This window comes from Vulpes lagopus, chromosome X (assembly GCF_018345385.1).
Source record: "Vulpes lagopus strain Blue_001 chromosome X, ASM1834538v1, whole genome shotgun sequence".
NCBI lineage: Eukaryota > Metazoa > Chordata > Mammalia > Carnivora > Canidae > Vulpes > Vulpes lagopus.
In genome coordinates this window covers 8,294,534-8,314,798 of record NC_054848.1, presented here as the reverse complement: position 1 = coordinate 8,314,798, position 20,265 = coordinate 8,294,534, and the positions used below count along the sequence as shown (strand labels likewise).

Below are 20,265 nucleotides of genomic sequence, written 5' to 3'. Positions count from 1 at the left end.
TGCTTTTCTCTTCCTTCCCTCCTCAGAAATTGCCACCCTGAGTTCACAGCCGACTGTCTACCACCACATGAACACTTGATTATTCCCCCACTGATATGGATTCTAGTCCTTCCTGTGAACAGAGATAACATGTACACTTTTTTTAAAAAAGATTTTATTTATTCATGAGACACACACACACACACACAGAGAGGCAGAGACACAGACAGAGGGAGAAGCAGGCTCCACGCAGGGAGCCCGATGCGGGACTCGATCCCAGGTCCCTAGGATCACACCCTAGGCCGAAGGCAGGCACTAAACCGCTGAGCCATCCAGGGATCCCAACATGTACACTTTCAACACACGAAGCACATCAGCAACATGTATGATGTGACCGTCCCAGTAGATGCTCCAGTCAACGTGCAGAGAGAAGACCAGCTAATAATCGCCCCATCCCACGCCTCGTGGACATTCACAGGGGACTTACAAATTCTGCTCATCAATCAGAAAAAAAGCTGAAGCAAAGAAATAGCCATTTACCAATTCACTTTGAGTTTAGGTGTATTCCAGGCAACACAGAGGCAGAAAGCAGCATTCTCTTTTTATTGGAATTGGGTAAAAACAACACAACTCAATTAACTTAAATACGCACTAATGATTTCTCTCAGACGAGCATCGGGAAGAATTTGGCACATGCATAAGACAAACAGAATTAGAACAAAAAGGTGTCTCTCCAATTGCATTGCTTGAAAAAAGATTTAATTGGTTTATTGAAGGATCTTATCGAATTGTGAAGTAAACACAATTTCCCCAAATTACTGCTTTTAATTTTAATCTGTTGAAACAGATCCCTGGGCGGCTCAACAGTTTAGCGCCGCCTTCAGCCCAGGGCGTGGTCCTGGAGACCCGGGATCGAGTCCCATGTCAGGCTCCTTGCACAGAGCCTGCTTCTCACTCTGCCTGTGTCTCTGCCCACCCCACCCCTCTCTCTCTCTGTGTCTGTCTTTCATGAATAAATAAAATCTTAAAAAAAAATCTGTTGAAACTCCCTTCCCCAATGCATATAAAGTCCTTTAGCATCGTATCTTGCCAGATTTTTCAACTGGCGAAAACTTAATAATCAAACCTACCTAAACGGACATCCATGTAACAGTAGAATCATCCATTCTTTCTTGGACAACGGGAAGGTTAATTTTGGAAAATGTTGCCACTTATGGTTACATTATACTTCTTAAAATTAAGAACTGGTTTACGTAACACACTTCCTTAATATAGGACTTAAGGAAGAATCAATCTTTTTTTTTTAAATAAATTAATTTTTATTGGTGTTCAATTTACCAACATACAGAAAAACACCCAGTGCTCATCCTGTCAAGTGTTCCCCTCAGTGCCCGTCACCCATTTCCCCCCGACCCTCCTCCCCTTCCATCACCCCTAGTTCGTTTCCCAGAGTTAGGAGTAGGAAGAATCAATCTTAAGAGCATTCCCTACCAAGGATCATGCCTTATTTGTCCTTATCTTTCCAATACTTTGTGGCACAGTTTGTAGCACCACAGTAGGTGGTCATCAATAAATGTTCAGATAAACTTACTGTTGACAAGCTAAATATTAAAGGGCAGAGGCCACTGAGTTATTAAAACAATGGAAAAACAGGGTAACTGCACTTCCTCAAATGTTTAGAGTTGATAATAAAATCTAATGACAGATGTAGACTTTCATAAATTGATAGTTTAGGGACGCCCTGGGTGGCTCAGTGGTTGACCATCTGCCTTTGGTTCAGGGCATGATCCTCGAGTCCCGGGATCGAGTCCTGCATGGAGCCTGCTTCTTCCTCTGCCTTCGTTTCTACCTCTCTCTGTGTCTCTCATGAATTAAAAAAAAAATTAAATAGTTTAAAAAGTTTTTTTATTTTTTTGTTTTTTAAAAATATTTATTTATTCATGAGAGACACAGAGAGAGAGAGTGGCAGAGACGCAGGCAGAGGGAGAAGCAGGCTCCACGCAGGGAGTCCAATGTCGGGCTCGATCTCGGGTCTCCAGGATCACGCCCTGGGCCAAAGGCAGCGCTAAACCGCTGAGCCATCTGGGTTGCCCAAGTTTTTAATTTTAAGTAGACTCCATGCACATCCAACACAGGGCTTGAACTCACAACTCGAGATCAAGAGTCGCATGCTCTATCGACCGAGCCAGCCAGGTACATCAATAAATTTTTCTTTTGCTTTTTTTGTGTACACTGTACTAAGGAATGATTTATAAATCTACTTCTGTTCAGACAGAAGTGTTTTTCTTTTTTTGTTGTTGTTCTCGAATGTTCTTTTCAAAGTCCTAGTACACGGACCTGATATACAAGATATTGAAATATTTTCAATATACCTTTAAATGACTTAAAAGGAAAACATTAACATGATGAATGTGATAGATACTTACCTGCAAGGTTTGGCAGTTTAGGGATATAACAATTTAAAAATTAACAAAAGGAAGATAACATATAATTTGTTGGAGGATGGTCTAGACATTTAAATCGTATTTTTAACTGATGAATTATTTGAAAAATTATTAGTAATATACAAGAAAGGGACATTTTGAAGTTCTTTAAATCAACCTAAGCTGCAAATAATTAGCTTAAAGGAAGTTATGATTAGGAAATGCCTTGTGGGAAGAAAAGTTTTCATTATTAGAGAATGAATAAATTGTAAATTCAAGGTATGCAACTATATAAATGTCCCCAGAGATAGTCTGTGTTCATTTCACTGGAGACATTAAACAAGGAGATTCTCGTAAAGGAATTTTTTTTTCTTTTCCAGGCCATGAAGAATTACTGATTAAACTTTTCCAGCAAATCAGAGCACACTGCAGGTGGACCAGATTAATTAAACAGGCACTGCATAAATCAAATGGAGATGAAACATAGTATGAACTCAGTGCTATTCTTGATTAGACACCAAAAACTTAAGTCTTACTTAGCTACTAACTGCACTAAGATCATGTCTACTCTGCTTTACAGGTTTTGAATCTTACCAGTCAGCATATACAGAAGTCTCTTTGATGGAACCATTGAACCACTTCGGATTTTTTTGAAAAAAAAAAAAAATCCCCTGTGGCCTTTGTCATTCATGACCAATGGTCTCTGGAAGTTAAGGTCAGCTGAACTGAGCTCTAAAAAAAGGCAGATGCTATGGTCAAGGCCTGCATGGTACTGAGATCCCTTTAACTATAACTGAGTTACAACTTTCTTAAATGTCTAGGCCATTCTCATAAAAATTATATGTTATCCTCCTTTTGTCAACTTTTAACCTGTTATTTTTCTAAACTGCCAAAACTTGCAGTTAAGTATCACATTCGTCATGTTCCTATTTTCCTTTTAAGCATCTTGGGGGAGAAAGGAGCACATGAGAGACGAAAATGAGGATCAGAAGGGTGACTTCAGAGACCATCAGCTAGTAATAGTGGACGAGCATAAATGTCTTGGCTTCAGACCACCTCAGAGGGCAGCAGCAAGATAGCAAAAAAAACTGCACCGACTCCCACTAGCCACCTTCTGGTCAAGCCACCAAGTGGGGCAAAATGAAAGAGGGATAGAAAACAAAAGGCCTTAGCAAAAAAAAAAAAAAAAAAAAAAGGCATAAAAGTTAAAACGAAATAAAACAAAAAAAAAGTTATGAGTCAACAGATATTCTCACTGTTCCTCTGCAACAAAGAAACAGGACAAGGCCAGAGTGAAAACTCCTGGTTCTTTGCAACAAGATGGGCAATACTTTATTTAGATCACCAAAAATAAGGTTTTACAGAAAGGGAACCATAACATTACACAACAAAGTATAGCTGTAAAATCTCAAACAAGAGAGGCAACACTTTATTTAGATTACCAAAAATAAGATTTTTGGAGAAAAGGAACTGTAACAAGCAAATGTGTGACTGCAAATTTTCTTTTGCCATCATTATCAGTTCCCTCTAAAATCTTTTGGGACTACTTTGCAATTTCTAAGCAAAACTAAAATTTGTTGGACAGAGTTGCTGAGCCTCATCACAAGAATGAAAACAATTTGGAAAACAATTTTGCTTAATGCTAACAAATAACTAAAAAAATGTGGTTATTGCTAACGAATAACTCCAACAGCTACTGAAACAGCCTGACCTACACATATTCTCATTAACGCTTCACGGTGAACACAGCTGTTCTTTTCCTGCTGTCACAGATGACATGAATGGTGGCAAGGGTCACATGCTGGAGGCCGTTCAGGCACCTAGGAAGTAAACCTTAACAGAAATAACTACAGTACGTAAGCAACTCAAACAAATGGGCCCACCTCGGTCAGAGCCCCCAGGGTGGGTGTCATGTCAGCTCTGTAAAGAAGGTCCACCATCTCCCTAAATATTCACTGGGAACCCTAGAGCACAAAGCTAGACAGAGAAGTTGTTCTTCCAGAACCACCAAAACTTCAATAAATTGCCCTGGGGTTCTTGGTGCTGTAGTGCGCCTCACAGGCAGCGACATAGGCAGACTCTGGGAAGAAGTCGTCATGGTATTCAGCCAAAAACCTGGGAAAAGAAGAAAACAGCCCTGATGATCCTTACAGTGAGGACCGAACACCAGCAAGCAAGATTTTAACTGGCAACCACTCTAACATTTCACTCTTTTTTAGTATTTGAAAGAAAAAAATGAATATAATCTTGATTTCTATATGCTGATCACTTGCTTTGCGCATTTATGGCTTCTACCATTTATTAATTACCATTTCATCAGGATCTTTTCACTATCAAGTGTACAAATAAAAATAGAACCTAAATTCCACTAGGTGGCAGGCTTCATTATACAAACACTTGGTGCAAAAATGGGCTCTGAAGACTATTGCATTTTCCTGTTATAAAAACAAACTAGAAAAAACTACAAACTCGGGGTTCCTGGGGGACCCAGTCGGTTAAGCATCTGCCTCCTTCTCAGGTCATGGATCGAGCCCCAAGTTGGGCTCCCAGCTCAGCAGGGAGCCTGCTTCTCCCTCTGCACTCTGCCACTACCCACCCACCCCCGCAAGCTCATGCTCTCTTTCAAATAAATAAAATATTTTAAAAATATTTTTTAAATAAAAAACCTTATAAACTCAACAAATGTCACTTGAGAAATTTCCAATACTTTCTACAGGCTAAGCTAAACCAAAATTGAATAGTATAAATAGTAAAGAGTATTTGGGTCCTAATTGGGCATTCCAAAAGGTGTTACAGTCTCAGCTTATAGTAGCAAAACTCGTAACAAGGCTGACTCATGTCAGATGATGGATGTTACAATAAGGCCAGTCATTCAAAAGTTCAGTTATGCAGATGCTATCTTGTATCTGAAGTGTCAAAGACCTCGCCACAGGGGGCTAAAATATTCTCACATGGGCCATATTAACCAGTAAGATAATTAGTTTCATGGTTGTTCCCCCCAGCCTCTTTCCACCTGTCCAAATTCCTAAAAATGTAAAGATAACCTAATACCTTCCTTTAGTAAAAACCGAGTAAAAGTTCATTCGAGAGCTAACCCTTTTTCTTCTTCCCATTGTGCCATTTTTAAGGTGATTATTGAGCCAATGATTCTCTAGTCAGTGTCTTTGGATACATTTTCTAAACCAACTACTGTATTTGTAAATCTTTCCAAGTTAATCCTTAAAACTCAATTTTGTATTGGGCATACCTCAACATCAGCAGACTCTCCTAATGCTAACTCACAGCTACTCTTCATATTTTATCGGCATTATCAGATTTTGGCCTACACAATCTTTATGCCAAATAAAATTGTGCGTTTGAGGGGAGGTTGGAAATGAAGAGTATATTTTTCATATGTGTTTCTAATAAGGAGTAATAAAGTCTAATTTCACTCATGGACACTTTATTCAAAATGTCTACATAAAAATAGCCCTTAAAAACTCCAAAAAATGATTTCCACACTGATAAATCCTACTTGATTAGCTCTTGCAGGTGGGAGCCTGACTCTAAGGAAAAGGTACCCCCCTAAAGAGAAGGAAAAGACAATATCGGGTAGATAAATGAGCTGAGTAAGGCAGGGTGATGAGCAGCCTTGAACACCAAGGAGAGGAAGTGGTCAATAGACACCTGGATGGGAGAGAGCTGGGCCACAAGCACAAGTGAGAAGTGAGTCTGGGGCCCGTAGCATGGTGCAAAGAATAGGGGGCAGGGACTCAGGGCAAATGATCCTAAGATTTAATAACTGGCTCTGTCAGATGAAGGAAACAATACCTTTCTCTGAGTTTACAAACTGTCAGCGTGGACTACTGGTCATTTATCTTAACTCTAAACACAAAAATCCAACCTGTAAATGCTAATGTTTAGGTTAGTTTATGTACATGCAACAAAGAAAAGTCTAATACTTAAGGCACTTCTAAATAAAAAATGTAAAACTAAATTATTATCAATCTCAATCACTTCTGTAAAAAATTAATTTTTTATTCACATGGTTACTCAACTGGATTCTTCTAGTGACGTAAAATTTTTTTTTACCTCTATACAAGAATATTCTTGACTCAGAAACCAGGTAAGTTACAGAAAAAAAAAAAAAACAGCTAAAAAACCCCAATGTTACAATTACGGTTAGAACCAGTCATACTTAGCTAATAAATACTGCTACTATTTAAAATACCACAGAGCTAGCTTCCACATCTGTTATGGAGAAGTTCAGAAAAGTCATACATAAAGCAGCAGAGATAAGTTTTCACAAAAAATTAAAATACCTAAGAAAGAGATCAAAGTGCTTCAGTAAAGCCTTCAGATTCTTCTCAGAAAAGGACATCTTTCCAAGGATTTCTGGAAGTTTCACTGCATTAAAAATAAAACCCAAGCCACTTATTATCAGCAGACTCTGGCAATGAGCAGGACATACTGAGGGTCCTTGCTTATCCTATTCAAACTGAAATTAATATCTCCATTATAACCAAAAACTCTTACTGAACACAGTATAGTGGTACAAACACAATTTTTATGAAATTTAAGATTCATTCAAGTTCCTTTTAAGAGGTCATTCTTCACTGATTTTTCTTAGACTCTCAAAATTACCACAAGATGTGCATAAACTAACAGGGGTGCTAACGTCAAAGTGGAGGGGTGCCTGGCTGTCTCAGTCAGAAAATTGTAGCTCTTGATATCAGGGTTGTAAATCTGAGTCCCACAATGGGTGTAGAGACTACTGAAAAAATAAATTAAAAAAAGCCCAAAGTAGGGGGGAGAAAAAAAGGAAGAAGAAAGCAGGGACCAGGATTTCTTACCAAACAATCGTAGCAAGTGTTGTGCCCCATAAATGTAAGAAGGTGGAGGTGGCTGGTCACCCGGGGGATAACTGTCGGGTACGAGTTTCCAGGAAAGGACCTGAGAAAAGCACGAATTGAATTTGTTATTATATCTTAACACTGTTACTGAGATATTTCAAAATTTGGAATCCCAGCAGAAATACTTTGAGGTTCTCAGTCTCAAATCGAGTGTCACATTCTCACTGTCCAGCTTCCTGTCCTTCTGTCAACTCAGGAGTTGTTTCACAGCTGGACCATAAAATAGGAGTAAACAGTAACAACAAACCAATGTAGAATTTCCAAAGCCACCTCTCTAACTTTCCCATGATCTCGGTATATAGGAGTATAAGGCATTATGGTGAAGAGAACCAAGCTACAAAATAACTAAGTTCAATATGACACTTGGAAAAAATACACAATGTCATGTATATAACTACTATGTAAATACATAGAAAAACTACCAAGAAGTATATACCAAAATGTTAAATGTCCATTTCTTATTGGTGGAATTATGATTTGGCTGGTTTGGGAGGATAAAGGTATGTTTTCCATATAGATTATATATTAACATGTATCTTATTGTTTCTTGCTATGATTTTTTCAAAACATTTTTGCCTTTTAAATCGATCACATGAGGATCCACCTTCCTTGGCAACATGGAGACACTTCTAATCACGTAAGTTATAACAAACTGTATGTAGAGGAAAAAATATAGCTCTCCTTCAAAATAAGCCCAAGCTTATAAAAATAAAGTATGTGTGTAGGGGGAGGGGAGACTTAAAATTAGATTAAGGAAATATTTGATTTCCTAATTCTCAACAGCTATTACCTATAAATTAGCTGTAACTGTTCTGGTCATTTTGTCTCTTTTCCTTTATTGGAAATCACGCTAAATATATTAGAGAATGAAATAGGAAAAAGTAACTCAAACATGTTTTGAGTAATATTACCATTGTTTTAAGATTCCCTAATTTCCTGATATATTTGATTCACTCTGGAAACTAAACCATTGAATCAAATGAAAATAGACTTTAACTCTGGTAACTGATTTTCCTTCTTTCTCAATTTTAGAACTGTGGGTAGATTTTGGGCTTTTGTTAAAGTTGAGAGTTGTATTTAGAAGCCCTTTGATGAGCCTCCACAGAAATACTTCAGCAAATTATTGGACTATTTTACTGAGTTGCTGCTTTGCCTTTTGGGATCTGTCAAGTTTAGTCTGGAAATAGTAAGGCCAAAGGAAATCTTCTACAAGACAAAGCAGAAGGATGCCAAAACCACCCCAGAAAGGGATGATGTCCTCAATTAAACAAAATGAAATTGTAGAAGCTATTAAGTCTCACCATGGTTCTGTATGGCTCCATGCTGGAGGGCCAAGCTTCAGCCCTGCTTCAGCCCTGGCCTCACCCACCCTACCCATCTGTGGTGTAGATTCTTGCGGGTAGGGATTTGGTTTCAACATCTTTATTCCATGCCCAGCACCTCAATCTGTGGTGTACACAACTGAAGCTTGGAAACTGTTTTGACACTGATATCTGAAGTTAATGTAGGGGAATCTGCAATCATTGGAACCATGAAACACAGATGTGTACAAAAGCAGGTCATTCGGATTTTTTTTTAAAAGATTTTATTTATTCATGAAAGATACAGAGAGAGAGAGGCAGAGACACAGGCAGAGGGAGAAGCAGGCTCCCTCTGGGGAGCCCGATGTGAGACTCGATCTCAGGACTCCGGGATCATGCCCTGAGCCAAAGGCAGATGCTCAACCACTGAGCCACCCAGGCACCCCCAAAGCAGGTCATTTGGCTAGTTAGCAGGCCAGTCCACCTCACTCACTCAACACTGCATTTCAATGCAGTATATCACCTTCTATTTACCAAAGATAAATTTCATGGGGGGAAAACAGGTTTCTAACAGAGGGATTATCAACTGGGGTGTGCAGACAACCACCTGTGAATCTCAATAGAAATGTATGCATCCAGGCCCTACCCTGATGCAGGAAGTCAGTGAACAAAATTGGCAGTGTGTCTCAGGTGATTCAGATGCAGAGCTTTTACTAAAATACACTGAGACAGATGCGCTCATGAAGGTGGAATTCAGTAAGTTCTCATGAGTCACTGTTAAGAGCCTATTGCACCCTCCAACCATTTACTAAAAACGCTATTCTACTAGAGCTTGCAGCTGTACCCTATAACCACTAGATGGTGGGCTCGCACTGCTGACCTGGGTGGGAAGGGTTTTTGCCCGAATATTCACGTGCCTTTTAAAAGAAACAGGACTCCCCTAGTAGTACCTGCAGGGTCTTGTCTGAAAAACAGGGCATTAGGGACTGCTCCTGCTAGGAATTTCCTAACCTACCCTTTGTGTCATTATAAAACAAATTTTCTAGCTTTTCTATTACAGGTCAGCCAACTAAGACCTTCTGCCAAATACAGCCCAATCCCTTTGTGCTAAAAATGATTGTTATATTTTTAAATGGTTAAAAAAAATCACATGAATAGGAGTGCCTGGGTGGCTCAGTCATTTAAGCATCTGCCTTCAGCTCAGGTCATGATCCTGGAGTCCTGGGATCAAGCATCATGTCGGGTTCCCTGTGTCGGCCTCTCCCTCTGCTCCTTCTTTCTCTTTCTCTCTCTCAATCAATCAATCAATAAATAAATAAAGTTAAAAAAATCCCATGAAAAATATTTCATAACGTGAAAATCATATGAAATTCAATTTACTAGTGCCCATGAATAAATTTTGGGAGCACATGGCCATATCCATTCATTTATAAGTGGTCTATACCTCTCTCATGCTACAGCAGAGCTGGATAATCTCAAAAAGAGACTATATGGTACACAACCCTGAAATTATTTACAATCTGCCCCTTTACAGAAAAAGTTTGCCAACCCTCATCATTAAATGTTGTCTCTCCCTCATATAGCCATCTCCCCTATGCACAGAAACAAGGAAATCCTACCTCTTAGGTGAGATTCACATAATATCCTAGCAGACTAAGTCATCTCCTGAACCTTGAAACACTCACTACCTACACATCAGTTAACTTGACTTAAAAATAGAATTTTCAGTTTTACTAAGGATTGTATTTATTTGGTTGAGAGAGAGAGAACGAGAGCGAGTGAGCACACAAGCAAGGGGAGTGGCAGAGGGAGAGGAAGAAGCAGATTCCCCGCAGAGCAGGGACCCACCCCCAACCCCAGATGTGGGGCTCCATCCCAAGTACCCTGGGATCATGACCTGAGCCAAATGCAGACACCCAACCAACTGAGCCACCCAGGTGCCCCCAAAACAGAATTTTTATTTATTTTTATTTTTTATTTTTAAAGATTTTATTTATTCATGAGAGACACAGAACGGCAAAGACACAGGCAGAGGGAAAAGCTGGCTCGCCATGGGGAGCCCAATGTGGGACTCAATCCCAGGACCCCAGGATCATGCCCTGAGCCGAAGGTAGATGCTCAACCACTGAGCCACCCAGGCACCTCAAAACAGAATTTTTAAATGAAAAGTTTCCCCATTTATTAAATGGAAACCTGGTGGCAAAGTTGTCCTAGAAAATCTGAGGTGATTTAGGTCAAGTGCCTGGCACAATGCTGACATGCTGTATGCCCTCAAAGGGATGGGTTACAACTATTACCATTAACAAGGAATTTTATTTTTTTAAATGGTTGAAAAAAAACACCAAAAGAAAGACCGTATTTCATATCATGAAAGTTATCTGATACTCAAATTTCAGTGTCCATAAAGTTTTATTGGAACACAGCATGTCCATTCATTTACCTAGTGTCTGAGGATGCTTTTGGAATTGAGTAGTCTTGAAGGAGACTATGTGGCCCACAAAGCCTACATTATTTATTCTCTGGACCTCTGCAGAACAAGTGTGCTGACCGCTGTTCCATAAAATGGAAACACTCATATATTTCAATACTTGTGCTCACTTTTAAAACAACCATAAGCACAAGACTGGAATCCTAATGATTTTCTCATTTTAGAAACCAAAACCAGTATTAAACATCATCACATGAAACATTTTGTTAATATCCACAGCAAGAGCAACATAGTGTTTCTAAGGAAACCTGATTTCTGCCCACAGGACTTAAGCAACCATAGAAGGAAGGACTCCCTGGGGATGACCAGCAACACCAATGCTTTACCTCACCTCGTTTATTTCATTAGTTCTTCTGCCTTCGAAGCCAGCAAACACTGCACTCCCTTCCTTGCTAGGGGTCAGAGGAACAGGCGAGGATGATCTGCTATGCACAGGTGTCTCTTCAAAAGGAAAAGATGGTAATTATTCCCTTTTAAATCACATAGCAACTGACTTAAAGATGGCTAGAAGACAGTTACAAATAGCAGAAAAGTTATTAATCTTTAACAATAAGGCTTCTTATCCTAAAAGACAGTATCTGGATTATTTGGATAACAAAAAGGAAATAAGTACTGATACATGTTACAACATGATGAACCTTGAAAACCTTATGCTACGTGAAAGAGGCCACAGGCAAAAGACCACTTACTGTGTAGTTCTACTGATAGGAACTGATGCCTAGAGGAGACAAATCCATAGGGACCAGAAGTAACAAGTGGTTGCCAAGCAAAGTGACAGGTTAGGGCTGGGGGAGGGAATGGGAAGCTCCTGCTACTGGACCCATGACACAGAACTCAACCAGCAGGTGCGAAGCATCCAACTGCAGAGCTGAAGGTGTGGTTACTGCTCTGTCTCCAGGCCACATGGAAAATGCTTGTGAGCCTCGGTTGGAGCCAAACTCCTAAGTGGATTTCACAAGCTCACTGGGTGAATCTGAGTATAACCATGCACTTGTCCCCAGTCCTGTCCTGGCCCCTTTTGTCAGCTGGTTTCCTTTCAGGAAAGCGTTGGCTGGCACAGGCCAAGCACAGAGTGAATGGCTTTCTCGCACCTGAGAATGGACCTACTCTTTTCCAGGTGCAGGAAAAGCTTTGGCATGCTGGCGGACGTGTCCTGCTGCCGGCGCTTGGGCTGAGGCGAGGCACTGCTCTCTGACAGCCTGTCACAGTTGGCAGAGTGGCGTGTGGACCGCCTCAGAGACTGCAAGGCTTCCGGTTCAGCTTTGCGCCTTTTGGGGGTGGCTGGTTCACCTGTGGTGGGCTGACTCTCCGTGGACTGTGGTGTGGATGGATTCAACAAAGGTGGGCTTGGAGAGAGCTCCTCCTGGTTCCTACAGAAGAGAAGACAGCAGTACAGACACCTGGCCCACAGAACTTCAGCAAAACCTGGAGCAGTTCTTAAATGTCCTCCTTCAGACAGAACAGAAAATCCTCTTGACCCCAGGTTATAAACTTTTACTTTCAAACGTGGCAAAACAATGTTCCCTTAAGGAGTAGCCAGACATACTCAATCATTTAAATCCTGTTGATAACTCTGCAAGGCATGTTGGCATTAAAGACTGCGATACCCCTTTTGTATTTATTTTATAGCAATGGTTCTCAATTGGTAGTCACTTTGCTCTGCCAGGGGACAGTGGCACTATCTGGAGACAGTGCTGTTTTGGTTGTCACAACTGGCAAAGTACTACTGGCAACTAGTGCATAGAGGCCAGGGCTGCTGCTCAACAACCTACAATGCACAGGACAGCCCCACCACAAAGAATGATCTCGTTCAAAACACCAATAGGGCCAAGGTTGGGAAACTCTGGTCAGGAGAATAAGACTACAGTAGCTACACATGGGGTGAGTAGCATAGCATAACATTTAGAATTGTGCAATGCTGAGTTGTGCACCTGAAAGTAATGGAACACTTTATCAACTATACTTCAGTGCATTTTTTTTTTAATACAGAGAGTAAGGATACTATGTTATCTCACCACATTGTAACTACTCACAAGACTAGAAAGAAAAGCCACAATCATCAGCCAGCTTTGTGGAACAAACAGTCCACTCTGGAGGTTGGCAACATTGAGGTTTGGAGTAGGGCATGGGGATATCAACAATGGTCCCCAGTGAGTTGCACAGGCCACTCACATAGGGTAAAACCAATGGGACAGTCTGGCGGGCTGAAAAGAGATGATCATGAGGCAGACAGAGAACCAGGAGCAAGGAGCTGGGAAGGGAGACGGGGATGGAGGGGCAAGACGGCCAAAGCATGGCATGTAGCAAGCAGGAAGTTGTTAATATCCTCTCTCGGGGAGCAGAGTTAGCAGCAGCAGTGGCAGACAAAGGCAGATCGTAAAGTAGGCAAGAGCAGATGAAGAAGTGGAAATCATGATACCAGGCCACTCTCACAGGAAAAAATATAGTAAGACAGGGAAGTAGTACATACAGGTGAAGGTATAGACTTCAGGTTGGATTTCTGCCCCTCATGCCTCAGCTAAACAATAGAGATTTGGGCATGCTTGGTGACTGAGGAAAAGAAACTAGTGACAAAGCAGAGCAAGAAAGGAACTAACCTTTGAAGGCAAAAGGTAGCCAGCCCTTCATGAACTTTCTAATTTAATAAACTACCCAAGGAGGCAGATGCTCTTTCCATTGTACAGAGGCAAAAGAAAGAGGCTCACAAGGCATCTCCGTGAGTCACACAACCAGTAAGTGAAGGAGCTACCTTCAAATCCACACCTTTTGCCCTCTTCTCAGCCTGTGCCTTCTTCACATTTGTCTTTGGAAAGACAGGTTAGCTCCTCAAAATCCAACCAAATTCTCACACTGGAATCTTCACCTGGTAAAATCTTTCAGAGCCATGTGAAAGTGAATGACTTAGCTTACCCAGGAAAAAAACTCCACTTTTCAATCTCTTCCTCCAAATCTGTTGGTCCCATAGCATTAAATGGAAACCTTCAAAGACAGAGTCAACTATTTGATTGCTGATATCTGACAGTTAAACTGCAGGCAGTCTAACTTACCTGTTAGTGTTTGTGGCACTTTCCTTAATGGGAAGAAAAAACTTGGATGAAGTGACCTTTTTATATTGAACTTGTTCATATGGATACAGTAAAACCAGTGGGAGCGTGTAATCAAAGGTTATTCTTAATCCATCCACCATCTCCTTACAAAGGTCAACGCTAGGAGAATAAAAGATTAGAGATGTAATAAATGCTTTCCAAAATGTCATAATGAAGTTGCACGTTTTCAATAAGGCAGAGTTTTAAACGCTATACCTTGCATCTACACGTAAAGAATACAGGGAGTTTGTAGATGCTGGCAACAAAAAATTAAATGGAAACATTGATCTATAATATAAAGTGAAAAAAGCACACTAGTAATTTTAATTTACCACGCTGAACACAAATGAAAACATTCAGTGCCACACGAGGAGCCCAAGCAGCCTTTGCTGAAGATGGACAGATCCCAATTACTGGGAGCCAAAGGAGTCAGATCTGATGAACTACTCCCAATATTTGTTTTGAATCAAACAATCTACCTGTCTGACTCCAATCCAGCTGGGTCACATGCACAAGAAAGGCTATTAACACAATTATCCTGATTGAATAAAAACCTGTTTGTTAGCAAGCTTTGATAAAATTGGATTTGCCCATTCTGGTGCTTCTCAAGGACAAAGTTACCTCCCTATACTGTATCACTGAATAAAACTGGTCTTGGTGTTTAGGCAGTGCATACACTTAATATATCCAGACCAGATACCTAAATAGTTATTGAGCACTTTGAAAAAGGGACAATATTTTGATATTAAATTTGTTATTAAATGAATTATTTATAAGTTGAGTAATACATTAAATGAATTTCATAGTACAGCAACAAGTGTGTCACCTATTCTAAACGGAAGTCATTTCTCTAATACACAAAGAGCCACTGAGACATCAATCCCTCCCACCCACCAACTCACTTCTTTTCTGCTGGGATATAATGCACATTCATATTGGCATGTGGCATAGCATGATGGTGACGAGGCCTTTCATTGGCTGAAAAGGCTGCATTGATAGCAAAATGCTTCACGTAGGACTCCAAAATAGTTATGATGTTGGTCTGGCATGGAAGTTTCACTAACTGTTAATAAAAATACAGACATTGGATGCATGCATTTCATTGTATAGACCATATAGTCCAAAGAACAGTGCTCTTAGCTATGTAGATTTTTCAACTCTGAAGCCAATTCTGTTTGAAGAGAATCTTTTAAATAAATATGCTTTGAAGTTCTTTGATTGCATTTACTAATCCTATCCCCATGAAGATCACAGTATAAATTTTAAAAATAAATATAAGCAGTGAGTCACATCTTAATAATCAAGTACAGCCACCTGGGGAGACCATGTCCACAATCAGCCTCCATGGCAGATCAATTACATCCTAATCTCTATTTTAAAATATTTATTTATTTGAAAGAGAGAGAGGGAGAGAGAGTGAACATGTGGGTAGGAGCAGAAGAGGGAGAGGGAGAATCTTAAGCAGACTCCTCACTGAGTGCCCAGCCTGAAACGGGGCTGGATATCATGACCTGAGCTGAAACTCAAGTGTTGGGACACTTAACAGACTGAGTCACCCAGGTGCCCTGTGTCTTAACCTCTCGAATGAAGCCCAGGCATAAGGAGTTTAATAAAGTGCCCCAGAGGATTCTAATGGACCGCCAAGGTTGGGAAAGACTATGCATGCCTTAATTCAGTCAGTGGCAGGGCATTATTGTCAGAGGACTCTAGAACCTGAACTCAGTACAAAACTTAAGATATGAATTTCATTCTTACAAGGCTCTCGATTGTTTGAGTCTGTGACTGTAAAATGTAGCTAAATGAAAGCTCTATTACAAATCTATGTCTTATGTATTCTCTCTGCATACCCGTTTCCTCCTGTTGATATAGTAACAATCATCCTCAAGCTTCTTTTTCAGAACTTCAGGGATTTCTATAGTTATTGTTCTTTCTTCCATTTCCCTTTTTGTGTGCAGCTCAGGTTCTTCCTTCTGCAACATCACAATTTCATTTTTAACTACTTGTAACGGTAGAAAGGTCAATATCCAAAGGATACAGACTAACACATGAGAGCCTACTATGAGACAAACCCAGTTAATCCTCAACAGTGAGGTCACATGTCCCACAGAAAAGTGCATTAAAGGCCAAAAGGTAACAAATTTCAGGGCACCAACCGTGTTGCAAATGCTAATTTTGTTTCTCCTCCTTTTAAGTCTACAAATGAGATTTATACTAACTTTGAAGGCAGGCAGAAGATGCCAGACTCTGATATACAAGATTTAAAAACCAATCACCATTATAAAAATAAAGCTCATGACGTCAATGGAAAGAAGGAGAGAACTAGGATTTGTGAAAGTACTTTATGGGTAATAAGAGCCACCAAGACGTTAATATGAGAACTATATAAATCAGGGTTATTTTATTTTTTTTGTTTTTTATTTTTGGGGGTTATTTTCCTTTATTTTTAAATTTTTTAAATTTTTAAATTTTTATTTTTATTTATTTTTTTTGTTATTTTCCTTTAAAGATCAAGTGCAACTTTACAATATATGGTCAAAAAATGCATTTTTACAAAATGATCCGCAACTGGAGAATTTTATCACATAATTTTACCACTAAATATATGCCAAAAACAGTGTTTTTACAATAGAAACTTTATACCACTTCCGGCTTTTCTTCAATATCACTTTCTTCACTTATTTCTTCATCCTTTTCTTCACTACTGTCATCAGAGGAACTGCTTATTGCTAGGGAAAACAAAAACTATCAGGTAAACCAGCATCATATACCTTCCTAATGTTTACAATTATAATTCTTTAAGGTAGAGCATGTGTCCTACTACTGGCAACAACTGTGGTCCTGCATATATTCTAAATGCTGAACACAAATACTGTACCTTTCAGAATAGCAATTTATTTTGAGAATTGTAACATCAATTTCAATGAAGGCAAAATCCACACAAGTTAATGATCTGAAAGCATTTAGTCACCTAGGATTCTATGGTTCTCTGTTGCCTTCATAACTGGGGCCAAGGCTTGGGAAGTGCCAAGAAGAAAACATGAGGAGTTAGTACAAATAAAGACACTGGCTGAAAAGGCAGTGGTCATGACCAAGACTGCTGAGGTATTACAGTTGGCCTGATTGATACTTTGTCAAAAACAAAAGTTGCAAATGTTACATGTAACATTTTTGGTTTTTTTTTTTTTCCCTGTCTGTAATTGCAATGAATCCTCCCCCTCAATCTTGTGGTGTAAAAGGATTAGGTGAAAGTTGTTTTAGCCAGAGAAAATGAAGTCAAGCACTCACAGTTTTCATCATTTTCATCTTTTTCTTCAACAGGGAGGCTTTTTAAGACAGAGTCTACTCCAGGCAACCTGCAGCGCTTCTTCTTTCTTCCTGTGCTTCTCCTGAAAGAAAATATGCACAACTAAAATAAATTTTGATGCTGACTGATCAGGATCTTGAAGTACAAACGACATACAACAACAGTGATGTCTAAGAACCTAAAAATAATTAAATCCTAGAACATAAATGTTAATTGCCACGTAAGAAGATTATACAGCAACTGCTCTAAAAATACAGCATTTAGAAAACAATTCTTCACTAACACACTTTAAACAAAGTTAACAAGCCATGTTTGTCATATTTTTACTTTTATATTTTAAAAACTGTAAACAATAAGAGAGAAGACATTCTTTTCTCAACTTGGGAGGTTTTTATTTTTATTTTTTTATAAATTTATTTTTTATTGGTGTTCAATTTGCCAACATATAGAATAACACCCAGTGCTCATTCCGTCAAGTGCCCACAAGAGAGAAGACACTGAATAACATTCATGTCATGATTTTTGTGTTCTTACAGGCGAGCTACAGCTTTTCTTGCCAATTTACGCTGTAATCTCCGATTTTCATCGGTGTCACGAAGGACATGATCTTCAGCTGCCCATCTATCCCAGCTAATCAAACAAAAAAGGGAAAAGGATGTAAGTAAAATTCAGTATTTTCATTCGATATGAAACAAACACTAAAAGCACCTCACAGAAACAGAAATGTCCCAGAAGTACTTCTGTTTTAGAAAACTATGTAAACATTTTAAAATCACAAAAAGCAGATAAACTAAAAAGGAACTCATGCAGACACAGAAACAACCAGGGTTTCCAGACTTACTCATAGAGAATTCAAATATAATTGAATTAAAAGTAATCATTCTTCAGAATAGGCAAGGTTTGATAAAAGAGCAGAAAACAGGAAGTGAAGCTTTTTCTACAAGTGCTTCTAAAACTTAAATAACTTTGCAATGTTCCTGTGTTGAAAGATGATCAATTTTCAATCCCGTGTAACAAGTACACTCACCTTCTGTTCCAACCATTAAAATGGATCAGATATTCTGGGATCTTTCTGCCTTTTTCGTCTTTCCCAACAATAACATCGACAATCTGAAACCAGGAAATATTGTCCACAAATGACAGATCATACAGAAATAGTGGAAGCAGATCAGAAAAACTAGGTCATAGATCTCTTTTTAAAGAAAAGAAAGCATTCTCTCCTTTTTTAGACTGAAAGCTGGGTTGAAACATTTTTCCTTTCAATTCCATTTTTTTTCCTGAGTGGATGCCTCAAAATAGGAAACATCCCTCCAACTGCCTCGCGATTGGTCTCTGATACAGAGACTGAGTTCAGCTTCCGAAGCCATTGGCCGACCGATTTGTCACTAACGAAGAGAGTCCAGGCCAGACAAGGGAGCTGCAGCCCTGAGACCTCTGGGAGTTGTAGTCGCCCTAGGTCAACCGCGTCGGGGCCAGGACGGCTGGCGGGGTCCCTTGAGGGAACACCTGGGGCAAACGGTGGGGTGTGCCACCCCCAGGGAGGGTCGAGGCGGGGAAGGAGGTGGGACAGGAAACAGCCACAGGCTGCGGGAGCGGAGCCCTAAAACTTGCAAACCCCAGACGCTCTGGGGTCCCCCTGAGGACAGAGTCGCCCAGAAGCATCTGGGGCCCCGGGGGTTCTATTCGTCATCCAGACCCCAGGAGCTATATTCTCGACTCAGTTACCCTCTACCTCCTGTCAGTCCCCGAAACTTGGATGGGCAACGGGCGCCACTCGGGGTCTGAAGACCTAAAGGCTCCAAGGCCGCAGGGCCGAAAGCGGCGGCTCAACACTGCCCTCGGGTGGAAGGTCGCGGCCTCCGGGCGGCCTGGCCCGGCTGCGATTGGTGCCGCAGAGCAGTGACGTGGCCAGTCGCCGGCCAGAAGTGTGGCGCTGCCGCTGAGGACCGCGCACCGCGGCGGCAGACTTAGCACGCACCGGCAAGCGACCTCCAAGAGCGCAGCCCTCAGTGGCGTCGCCCCCGCCAGGAGACGTCGCGGCCGCAGCCTCGCCACACTGCCCGCCGCCAAGTTTCCGAGGGCGCGTGCGTGGCCCCGCAACCGGCGGAAACGGAAGCGCCCGCGCCCCGCCTCCCCCGCGCGGCGTCCCGCGAGCGCCCCCTGCTGCACGCACGGCGCGGCGCGAGCCGAGGAGCCGCCGGCATGGAGCGCCGGGCCCCGCCACTTCCCTGCTCCACGCCGCCGGCCGCACCCGCATCCGCAATCGCCGCCCGTCCCGGGGCCCCCCGCCCGCGCCGCCTCCCTGTCCCTCCGCGGCGGCACCTTGGCATCGTACAGCACTCGCGCCTTGGTGGGGTCAGGCTCGAAGCACAGCACTTTCTCCCCTGAGTGGAATTTAAATTTCATGCCCTCGCTCGCGCTCATTTGCTCATCGTGGCGGAGGGCGAGGCTCCGGGGCGGGCGGAGCGCGCGCGGTGGGGGAGGGGGGTGGGGGCGGGGAGGTGGCGCGCAGTGGCGGGGGTGGGGGGGAGGGATCGGGGAATGGCGGAGGCAGTGGCCGCCCCGCCCTCAGTCCCGCCTCGGCCCGCCCCGCGGAGTGGCCGGACCTCGGAGCCGCCGGGCGCGCGCGCCCGCCGCGCGCGTCTCCGCGAGTCCCCCGGGGCTCGGCCAAGGCCGCGGGCCGGGAAGGCGACCAGTGGCCGTGGGCGTCCTGCACAAGGGCCCCTCCCGCGCCTGGGAAAGGTGTGGCGCTGGCCGGCACCCGGAGAGCTCCTGGCTGCGGTGGCACCGGC

General features: G+C 41.8%; 1 protein-coding gene across 3 annotated transcripts; it reads right to left on the bottom strand.

Annotated features, from left to right (window-relative positions):
- Positions 1–3,711: 3,711 nt before the first annotated feature.
- On the bottom strand, positions 3,712–19,942 carry MSL3 (MSL complex subunit 3). Of its 3 annotated transcripts, none has more exons than XM_041742072.1 (13): positions 19,796–19,942; positions 18,501–18,583; positions 18,008–18,103; positions 17,455–17,555; positions 16,810–16,895; positions 16,017–16,139; positions 15,072–15,232; positions 14,131–14,289; positions 12,191–12,453; positions 11,415–11,524; positions 7,235–7,334; positions 6,704–6,788; positions 3,712–4,517 (listed from the first exon to the last, which is right to left on the bottom strand). In XM_041742072.1, the coding sequence occupies exons 1-13, from the start codon at positions 19,895–19,897 to the stop codon at positions 4,418–4,420; spliced, it is 1,569 nt and encodes a 522-aa protein (XP_041598006.1). In that variant the 5' UTR covers positions 19,898–19,942; the 3' UTR covers positions 3,712–4,417. The 3 variants fall into 3 exon arrangements, with proteins under 3 accessions (XP_041598006.1, XP_041598005.1, XP_041598007.1); XM_041742071.1 differs by lacking the exon at positions 19,796–19,942 and adding an exon at positions 19,452–19,745; XM_041742073.1 differs by lacking the exons at positions 17,455–17,555; positions 18,008–18,103; positions 18,501–18,583; positions 19,796–19,942 and having other exon boundaries at positions 16,794–16,876.
- Between the last annotated feature and the right edge of the window lie 323 nt (positions 19,943–20,265).